Source organism: Lygodium microphyllum, chromosome 12, assembly GCF_053477565.2.
Source record: "Lygodium microphyllum isolate KBCC chromosome 12, Lygodium_microphyllum_v1.1.10, whole genome shotgun sequence".
NCBI classification, from domain to species: domain Eukaryota; kingdom Viridiplantae; phylum Streptophyta; class Polypodiopsida; order Schizaeales; family Lygodiaceae; genus Lygodium; species Lygodium microphyllum.
The window spans coordinates 36,476,235-36,487,375 of NC_141146.1; the positions used below are offsets into that span (position 1 = coordinate 36,476,235).

Below are 11,141 nucleotides of genomic sequence, written 5' to 3' on the forward strand. Positions count from 1 at the left end.
AGAGGCATTTGCTGGACGTGCCATCTATTCTTTAGGTGATTTGTATTCAGGATATGATCAGTTTCAGCTGGCTTTGGAAAGCAGGGACATAACCACCATGAGAACTCCTATTGGGCTTGTCAGGATGTGTACCTTGCCTCAAGGTGCCACTAATTCTGTTGCGCATATGATGAATGCCATGCATAAGGTCCTTCGTGATTACATACCTCAGCTTACTATGCCTTGCTTGGATGATGTGCCCATTAAGGGGTGTGCAGAAGAAGAGAAGAATGAGAGCCTAAATGAGCAGGGATGCAGATACTTTGTGGCTGATCATATTTCAGCATGTGAGAAGATTTTGGCCAGGTTAGAAGAAGTGAACTTGACACTTTCAGGGCAAAAATCTGTTTTTGGAGTGAATGAGGTTGTTATTGTTGGGCATATGTGTGGATATTATGGCAGGAAACCTTCACCTGATAAGGTGAATGCTATAGGCAAGATTGCTGAGTATTGTTCTACTACTTCAGAGGTACGGAGATTCATTGGTGCTTGTGTGTTTTATATGATTTGGATACCTCATTTTGCACACATTGCAGATTGTTTGTATCAGCTGCTTCGAAAGGGGCAGAAATTTCATTGGGATGAGAGTCACACTAGAGCCATGTAGAAATTGAAGAAGTTATTGCAGAATACTCCTACTCTCAGGAAAGCGGATTATAATTGTGATAGGCCTATTGTATTGACAGTTGACACTAATCCAATTGGCATAGGTTGGGCTGTGGGTCAAGATGATGCAGATGGAAATAGGTATGCTATTCGATTTGGGGCGAAAGTCCTAAACGAGAGACAGAGGAGATATCCGCAAATAAAGAGAGAGTTATTGGGGATTGTCACGGCTCTCAAATGTGACAAGGAGTACTTTATTGGAGCTTCAGTTGTGGTAGAGACAGATTGCTTGCCATTGATTGGTATGATCACGAGTTGCTCTACTCCGGATATAGCTATGTTGAGATGGATTGCATACATCAAGTCATTAAATCCGGAATTTAAACACATAGCAGGGAAGGATAATCCAGTGGCAGATATGTTGTCTAGAGCCAGATATGATGATGAGGAGACTCTACTTGCAGAAGAGGATGATGCAGAAATTTCAGCCACTATGGTTGATCATGTTTGTCATGTCTATGATATTGTGGCTTTCACAGAAGATCTCTATGTTGGAGATTGGTTGCAGATTGGCAGGTACCTTAGTACACTAAGCAAAAGAGATGAATGGACAGATGAAGAGTTTAAGAAGATTAGAAGGAAAGCCTATGGTTATTTTCTCAAGGACGGATTTCTTTGGAAGCATCCGAAGAAAAGAGGCAGATTACCTTTGCGGGTTGTCTGCGATAGAGAGACACAGTTACAGGTGATGAGGGAGTTTCATGAGAGTCCTTGGGCTGGTCATAGAGGAGTATGGGCTACTTATGAGAAAATCAGGGAGAAATTTTGGTGGAAAGGCATGTATAGAGATGTTTCTCACTTTGTTGAGACTTGCAGAGACTGCCAGATGTATTCAGTAGTGCGTCATAGAGATGAGCTTCATCCGACCTATCCACTATGCATTCATTATAAGTGGGTAGTTGATTTGCTTACCATGCCTATGGGTCTATGGCAGATGAGGTACATTGTTTTGGCTAGAGAGGATCTTACCAATCATGTTGAGGGCAGATCTTTGAGAACGAAGACCACTAGTGCAGTATGTAAGTTCTTATTGGAGGAAATTTTCTGCAGGTATGGTTGTGTGGGTAAGATCACTGCGGATCATGGTGAATTGGATGCAGATGAAGCTAGGGAGTTTTTCTCTCAGCTAGGAATCAAGTTGGCTCTAACTACAGCATATAATCTGGAGGGAAATGGAAAGAGTGAAAGAGGGCATCCGCCGATAGTGAAAGCATTAGCCAAAGCATGCAGAGGATGGATTGGAGAATGGCCGAGACTTCTACCATTTGCTTTATGGGATGATGGTACGACTCATAGTGTTACCACAGGATATATGCCTGCAGAGTTGATGTATGGTCAGAAACCTGTTATGCCGATTGAGACTTGTGCTTTGACTTGGTCAGTTTTACCTTGGCAGGAGGATTTGACGAGAGAGGAGCTCTTAGCTCTTCGGATTCGACAGTTGGAGAGGAGACCTGAGGATATTCAGCTAGCTATTGACAAGTTGAAGGTTGCTAGATTAAGGAATAAGGACAGGTTTGACAGCAGGCATCGCTTACGGCCAAGAGCAATAGAAAAGGGAGATTGGGTATTGGTCTTTGATAGCAGCCTTGAAAATCAGCATACTGCACTTCGGAAGATGGTGAAAAGATGGTTTGGGCCGTACATAGTCAGACATGTCTTTGATAATGCAACATATGAGCTGACTGAATTGGATGGAACAATGCTTAGAGTGCCTATTGCTGGAAAAAGAATCAAGATTTTCAAGAAAAGAGATGATGAGGATTATGCATTGGAAGAATTTTCAAGAGAAGAGCAATGACAAGAAACTCCAATGGAAGAGACAGATGATATGGCTGAAAATCTTGTTGATCTACCGGAAATGCATAACAAAGAGATTGATTTGTTTGTGGATCTTGATGATAATGATCATGGGTAGTTGGCCCATCCGGAGGATGCGCAGGATTAGAGGGGGTGGATGTCGTATTGCTGCGCATTCGAGATGTAAAAACCACCCGAAAGTTGTGTGTGCGATTTAATACTTTATGCACACTTAGTTGTTGTGATTACATTTATTCTCTGCGTATGAGTATAGTAGCGAGTATGAAGGGTTGCTTTCAGTCTATGTTGAACAGGATCAAGGAGACAAGACATTACAATTATTCAAACAAATGCATGAGGAGGATATCTCTTTGGATAGTATCACACTTGTCTGCACCTTAAAAGCTTGTGGCATGGCTGGAGCTATAAACAGGGGCCAAGGATTACATTCTGATGTTGTTAGGGAAGGATTTCTGAAAAAGGATATTTATGTAGGTTCTGTGTTGATTGATATGTATATGAAATTAGGCTTGCCGACAAAAGCACAAGATGTGTTTGATGCACTTCCAGAGCAAGATGTAATCTGCTGGAGTGCTCTAATCACAGGATATGCACAACTTGGAAAGGCTGAAGATGTATTTTATATATTCGATAAAATGAGGGCACAAGGCATAAAACCAAACTTGATAACATTCAATAGTGTGCTTAAAGCATGCAGTCACACAGGTCAACTGGGTAAGGCACAAATCTACTTTGAAAGGATGAGCAAAGACTATGGCCTCATTCCAACGGTGGAGCACCTCACTTGCATGGTTGATCTCCTTGTTCGTGCAGGCCTATTAGGCGAGGCAGTAGCAGTTATAAAGAAGATGCCATATTCAGCTAACCTTGTGTTGTGGCTTACTGTTTTGGGTGCTTGTCAGAAGTGGGGCAATATGGAACTCGGAAGGCAGGCCTTCGAACATGCATTGCAATTGAATAAGAAGAATCTAGTGGCTTATGTCTGTATGTCTAATATATACTCGGATGTTGAAAGGGAAAAGGAGCCGTGCTTTTTGGGGGAAAAAGAGAAGCTTTTGTTTTTGAAAAGTGTTTTGGAGGGAGAGAAGGAGGATAATACAGTGCAGAATTCGGAGGAGAGAAAGAGTTGACACGCAGGGGAAAGGGGCTCGCCAATTTGGGTGGCGCAGGAGAGAATTAAAGGGAAAAGCTGGAGAGGAAGAGGAATCATCGAAAAAAAAAGCTCTACAAATTGGGAGGTACTCAGGACGGCGGAATTCGTTTTTTCTCTGGGAACTGCTGGACTGGATTTCTAAAAAACTTGGAGGAGACAATTGAAGCATCAAAAAAAAAATCAAAGCTTTGTGATCGACCTTACCTAGAACAGTTACTCTGTCACGAGAATTTGTAGATATTTTCATGTGCTCCATCTGGTTGGCTGTCGTTGAGATGACAATTGATGTTTCAATGCTGGAGGATGTTTCGGTGTTTGATCAGCTTCTCAGATAGACGACAGAAGAAGAATGATAGTAGGAAACGAAGCATCAGAGTCGAGGTAGTGATGAAGCATCGATGACAAAGAAAACAGCAGCAGCAGCTGAAAAGGTATAGCCCTGCTTCGAGTCAAGCCAGGAACCCTTGTAAGACATCTAGAGTATGCCATAGCTTCATTTTCATCTGCGTACCAGCATGTGTCTGTCAGTCCCGCCACGTGAAAAGTTTTACAGTCTCGTGGAGTGGACACTTATATGACCATGGCTGTTTGAGAGATGGACAGGGAGAAGTTGATGAAGATGGCTAGTGCAGTCCGCACTGGTGGCAAAGGCACTGTCTGAAGGACGGAAGCATCAAACAGGACTATAGGTTTGTTACAACTATGGAAGGACACGCATCTTTAGTCTCAGCTTTGCTCGTAGACAAAGTGATTCTGTACAGGGGTTGCTAAGATTATGGGGATATCATTTCTTGATGTTTTGGCTTACAACATTGAGACAATCGAAGAGCTACAAAGGGATGTTCGAGTTCACTGAGATAACGTTAAGCAGTCAATTGATGTGTTAAAGATTGGATTCACCAAGACTGTACTGTGTGATTGGATTAAGGATGCAAAACGGGAAGAGAAAGCCTTCTGGGCATAAACCGTGCATGCTCGCTGTTGTAGCAGCAAATGTAGCCTAGTCAAGCTTGGCAGATAGCGTATTAGTGAATCATCGAGCAGAAAGACAGATGCTAAAATTGCAAAAAGCGAATCTGAATCCATATCTGGAAGAGCTTCAGATCCATGGCAGAGAAATTTGAATTCCAGGCTGAAGTATCGTGTCTAATGGATATTATCATTAAATCTCTGAACAACAACAAATATATTTTTCTTTGTGAGCTTATTTTAAATGCATCTGATAGACTGGACAAAATTTGTTTCTTGGCTTTGACCATCATCAATCACGTGGAGAATCTACTTTGATTCAATTTAAGCTAATGCCTAAAAATTACTGGCCTGTATGTGCAAGAAATGATCAAAATCGTATCTGATGCTATAGCTTGGAGTGACAAAGTATTCAGGATTCATGTCTCAAGTGCATCTTAGAATTGTAAAGTGTGGCATAGGTTGGTGTTGGATTCGTCTTCTGACAATTATTGTGGACAGGTCTTTGATGTTAGTGGAGGAAAAACCTCCAATTTTACTGAACCATCCAGCAATAAATGGCAAGACAGGATCTCAAGGTTAAAGTATGAGAATAACGTGGAGCTTGTTGGATACTGCATTGATGAGAACTTATGTATCTTTGCTTCTGAGTTTGCAACAATGGAATCTTTGCATGATATTTTACATGGTCGGGAAGGTGTGCAAGGTACTCAATTAAGTCCTGTTTATGGGATCTTGCAAGGTGCTCAATTAAGTCCTGTTTATGGGATCTTTTTCCTTGTTGGATCGAACAGAGACCCTGGTTGTAATGTCACACTTGAATGATCTTCTATCTTGAAATTAAACAAGGACTTCTGTGGTTGCGACTTTGCTTTCCAAAACCCTTCGACAACGTCAACAACTTTGCTCCTACTCAAAGTAATGGACAAAACCTCCGTTGTTTCCACTACAACGAACCCGATCACTTCAAGAGGCAATGTCCCAAGCTCAGCAGAGGACATCGCCAAATGCCTTTCCAAGGAGCAGGCCGCGGTCAAGGAGCCACCACCCGTGGAAGAGGAAGAACCGCCTGCATTGCCAATAGGCAAAGATGCGAAGAAGAAGAAGATTCATCCGACTATGGAAGTAGAATTCGAAAGAGCGACAGTCCATGCCACTTTACACAAGAAAGGGCCGAATCGCCAGTTCTCGGTGATTCAGACACCGTCAGACTATCAAGGTAAAGGTTTCAAAAACTTGATTGATTGTGGCAGTACACATTCCTTTATCTCACCAGCATGTGCAAAAAGATTAGGAATAGCCACAGTAGAAGCACCTACCCTGTTTGTGGAATTGGCAAATGGTCGTGAGATAACTTGTACCAGGCAAACTGCTAAGGTGGAATTCTTTCTGGGAGGAAATAAGACTTCAGTCAAATTCAGAGTCATGAATTTAGGAATCCATGAGTGTCTACTCGGAATGGATTGGCCTAAGCCCAACGACGCCCACATTCACTGTGGAAAGGGTCAAGTTTCCTTTCAAAACGCTGAAAGGGAATTTGTCACAACTCAAGGTGAGGCAGGTGTGCCAAGAATCCAATTGGTCAAAGTATCTCGGATCATAAAAGGAGTCAGAAAAGGATTACCCGTTTACCTGATCAAACTCAACAAGTTAGATCAAAAGCAAGAGTCTCATGAAGGACCTTCTTGGCTAAAGGAATACACTAACGTATTCCCTGAAGAATTGACTGAACTTCCGCCTCAAAGAGAAGTAGATCATGAGATTAGGTTAGTACCTGGAGCTGCGCCAATTGCAAAGAGACCTTATAGAATGTCCATACCAGAAGCAATAGAGTTGAAGAAACAACTCAAGCAACTGTTAGATCAGGGCTAGATCCGGCCTAGCAATCATCGTGGGAAGCTCCAGTACTATTCCAAAAAAAGAAACATGGGACACTTCGACTATGTATTGAATACCGAGGGTTGAACCAATCAACAGTCAAGAACAAGTATCCTATTCCGAGAATAGATGGGCTTCTTGATCGTCTTCAGGGTGCAAAGATCTTCTCCAAGATTGATCTCAGGTCAAGTTACTATCAGATAAGGATCAAGAAAGAAGATATTCCAAAGATGGCCTTAAATACAAGATATGGGCACTTTGAGTTCCTGTTTATGTCATTCGGGCTTACAAATGCACCTGCCACCTTCAATAGACTAATGCAGGATATCTTTAGACCATTCCTTGATGATTTCGTGCTTGTCTTCTTCGATGACACTTTAGTCTATTCTAAACAGGAAGAAGATCATGAATCTCAACTTGGGATTGTCCTTGAGACAATGAGGACACATAAGCTGTATGCAAAAATGAAGAAGTGTGCATTCTTCAAGCGTCAGATTGAATATCTGGGATTCATAGTATCATCAGAAGGAATATTACTAGACCTAGCCAAGGTCAGAGATGTGCTTGAATGGCCAATACCAGTATCCGTCAAAGAGATACGTAGCTTTCTTGGATTGATAGGATGGTATAGGGTCTTCATCAAAAACTATGCTTTGATTGCAGCACCTCTTACAGACTTACTAAAGAAGCAGACTTCCATTACATGGTCAACTTCCGAACAAAATAGCTTTGACAGATTGAAGCAAAGTTTGGTATCATCACCTATTCTAAAACTTCCTGACCTCAATAAGGAGTTCCAGGTAGTAACTGATGCTAGCATTCTTGCCTTGGGGTGTGTACTTATGCAGGAAGGTCATCCAGTAGCATACTCTTCAAGGAAATTGAAGAATCATGAAAAGAATTATGCCACGCATGATCTGGAATTACTAGCTGTCATCCATGCTCTAAAGCTTTGGAGACACTACCTATTGGGTAACAAGTTTACTCTAGTAACCGATCATAAGAGTCTCAAATGGATTTTTACCCAAAACGAGTTCAACATGAGGCAACGTCGGTGGATTGAAGTGTTGGAGGAATATGATTTTGAAATCAAGTACTGACCCAGGGAAAGAGAATGTAGTTGCCGATGCACTCAGTCGCAAGGCATTCCTAAATACCCTAATCTTGCAGAATCCATCAACGGCCAGATCTCTGGCTACAAAAGTATCTATGCCAAACAACCCTATACTTGAATTAGCTAGAGAGGAAGCATGCCATGATTTGGCCTACCAAGCAATGCTAAATGAGATTTCTACCAAGGAGCAGAATCAAAAGTTGAAAGCTAAATATCATGAATTTTTCATTGATAATGGGGTTGTCTACTATAGAACAAGGCTATGTATACCAGCAAGCCAGTCACTTAAGCAGAAGATAATATGGGAAGCTCATGATTCCCCTTTCGCAGGACATCTTGGCTATGCTAAGACTCCTAATTCAATTAGGAAGAGCTACCATTGGGACATGCTTAAAGGTGACATTCTCAAATATGTCACTGAGTGTTTGTCTTGCCAACGTATCAAAGCTGAACATGTCATGATGCCAGGGAAACTGCAACCGCTTGACATCCCCCAAATGAAATGGGAATTCATCAGTATGGATTTTGTTGTAGGCTTACCCCAAGTCCAGGGAGGATAGAATTCCATCATGGTTGTGGTTGACATGCTTACCAAGGTTGCACACTATAAAGCCTCCGACATTGCAAGATTGTTTATGAAGGAGATATTCAAGGTACATGGTTTACCCAGAAGAATCATTAGTGATCGAGATTCTCTCTTCACATCACACTTCTGGAGAGCTATCTTTGAAGCTATTGGGACTCAACTCTGCTTTAGCACCGCCTACCATCCCCAAACGGATGGCCAAACAGAGCGAGTAAATCAAGTCATCGAGGATATGCTTAGGGCATACTGCTCTCGAGAACCCAAGAAGTGGATTCAATACTTGCCTTTGGTAGAGTTTTCCTACAATGCTTCTTACCAACAAAGCATTCAGATGACCCCTTTCCATGCATTGTATGGTCATGATTGTTGAAGTCCCCTAAACTTTTCTGATCCAACCCTAAGGGTTGAAGCGTCAAGGCAGATGTTGGAAGACATGGATGATCAAATAAAGTCAATAAGACAAGACATACAAGCGGCCAAGGATAGAAAAAAGGCATACAGAGATTTGAAGCGTAAAGAAAGAGTCTTCGAAGAAGGAGACATGGTCCTCATTCGCGTACGCCCTAAAAAGAGTTCTCTATCCCTAGGAGATTGCAAGAAGCTAAGTCCAAGGTATTGTGGGCCGTACAAAATCCTCAAATGCCTAGGACCCAATGCTTATAGATTGCAACTCCCTGAGAACCTAAAGGTTCACAATGTATTCCATATCAGACTATTAAAAAAATATGTACCCAACTCTAACCATGTACTTGATGACCAACAAATTGTAATGCCTAGTCAAGGAGTCCTTGAACTAAGGCCGGATAGGATCTTAGATGTTAGGGAGAGACAGTTAAGATCTAGAACCTTGAGAGAATGCCTCGTCCAATGGAAAGATTATTCCGAAGAGGATGTCACCTGGGCAGATGAAGGCACTCTCAACCATCAATATCCCCAGTTTATCTCGAGATGAGGACATCTCGATTCTTCTAAGGGTGAGAGAATGTAATATATTGAATAAGTAAAAGAAAAAAATTGTTTTTTGCCTTTCATGGTGGCACATGAGCTGAGCCGTGACGCCGCAATCCGATAGGGGATAGAGGGGGGGGCCAGCAAGCCCCTCGCTGGAGCTTGCTCAGGCCCCTTGCCATGCATTCTGACAGGCAAGGGGGGAGGATTCCCTCCCCTCCCCTATTTAAAGAGGGAGGGCTGCACGGTTAACGAGGAAGGAGGAGAAGAAGATACACGCCGCCCTACTCGATTGCTACCGCCACCAGCCGCCACTGCCACCTATCCCCTCCAGCTTCCCTCTCCACAGCGCCACCGTTAGATTTCCCATGCCCCCCCCCTCCCCTTGCCAGATTGTTTTTCCCCCTCCTGCCATGTGATAAAGGAAGTGGAAGCATCCTAAGGGGGGGCTAATCAAGCCCCCATTCACCCCCTCATATCCCTTCCTGTGAATTTTCATTCCCCCTCCCCCAGGTTTTTAAACCCTCAAGTCCCCCTTCCCGTGTTTTTTTCTCTTTCACCCCCATATCCTTTTTTTTTCACTAAAAACCCCCTTCCTAGTTTTTCTTAGAACCTTTTTCAACCCCTCCCGATTTTTACCCCTTAAAAAATCCTTTCACCCCATCCAGTCTTAACCTTTTTCCATGGGCCATTAATCTTCCACATCCTTTGGCCTCGTAAACCACAAAATTCCTTTCCCCCCCCCCCCCCCCCCCCGTACCTAAATCTATAAGTCCCCTCTTGTGGGCCCGTATTTCACCCTATATTCCTTTTAATACACCCCTAAGCCCTTTCTAACCCCGTGTTCCCTTTTCCCTCTCCTCCCTACTATAAACCTTTCCCTCTCCGAAGAAGCTAAGAACCTAAAGATCTTATTATCCCTTCTCGAGGTCAATCATTTAAACAGCTCCTTGCCTTGAAAGAGAGACGGTGGAAATCCGAAAAGGGAGAGTAAATGCTGTCTTCATATCCGAAGGGTTACAATTGCGATGCCGCCTAAGAAAGTCCAAGGAGTAGCTGCGGGAGGGTCGTCTCCCGATATACATGTGGATATCTCACCCCAAAACCAGGTTTTTCCTTCTTGGTTTTATATCGGGTTTTAAGTCAAATCATGTAAAGATAAATTGTTAAGGGTAGGATATTTTTTTTTTCGAGTTATTTACAATGAAGGAGTTCAGTTAAATTGAACAAATGATAATGTATAGAACGTAGTTTCCTTCGAATAGCATCATGAATTTATAACGAATTACGAACAAGATTATCTACTTACTATAGTAGTATATTTTAGTTAAATTCTTGAAGGTATAAAAGCTGCATCTTGCACCATTAACCCTTTTTTTTTTGGCAATGAGTCATGATGAAATTCATGCAAGGTTTTAAAAAAAAAAACGTTGCTCAAATTACTAGGAAGTTATCATTTCTAATTTCATATCTTGGCAAGGAGAAGAATGTTAATTGGCATAAGTTTCGTTTGCAAGGAAAAATGAAGATTAAATTGAATTTACCTACCACAAAGTAATAAAGTTAGGACTGAAAAAAAATCAATTGTCACAAGGATAACAAATCATGCCGAGGTGATCAATATTTCCTTCCAAAAGATAACCAAATCAATTTTAATTTAGAAATACCATGCTGCAAAATATTCCTTGGGAATGATTTAAAGACCAAAGAAATGTTTATACCTTAAACACTTGACTACCTTCCCTGATTATAGGGTCAATTAATTTCGTAAAGGTAAATGAACTAGGGTTGTCCCTGAGGTTCTTAAAAAGAGACCCTAGGTCAGCTTTAAGAATCTAAAACAGATTATTTCATCACAGGACTTGCGCAACAAGTACGAAGTCATTTAGTCTTGTGATTGATTCACAAGGAGAAAGGGTAAATACCCTCAACAAGGATGACAGATCCTTATGCAAGTTATCTTGCAA

At 42.0% G+C, this 11,141-nt stretch overlaps 1 protein-coding gene across 1 annotated transcript; it reads left to right on the plus strand.

The window, feature by feature from the left end:
- The first annotated feature begins 2,918 nt into the window (after nt 1-2,918).
- Nucleotides 2,919-5,473, plus strand: LOC148027639 (pentatricopeptide repeat-containing protein At4g16835, mitochondrial-like). The gene is made up of 2 exons (XM_087689863.1): nt 2,919-3,506; nt 5,150-5,473. The coding sequence occupies exons 1-2, from the start codon at nt 2,919-2,921 to the stop codon at nt 5,471-5,473; spliced, it is 912 nt and encodes a 303-aa protein (XP_087545989.1).
- The last annotated feature ends 5,668 nt before the right edge of the window (nt 5,474-11,141 follow it).

Bases quoted from the DNA above. Each gene is read 5' to 3' on its own strand.
- LOC148027639 (XM_087689863.1), top strand. From the start codon at position 2,919: ATGGCTGGAGCTATAAACAGGGGCCAAGGATTACATTCTGATGTTGTT. The intron at 3,507-5,149 runs GTCTGTATGTCT...TATTGTGGACAG, and splicing joins AGAAGAATCTAGTGGCTTAT to GTCTTTGATGTTAGTGGAGG.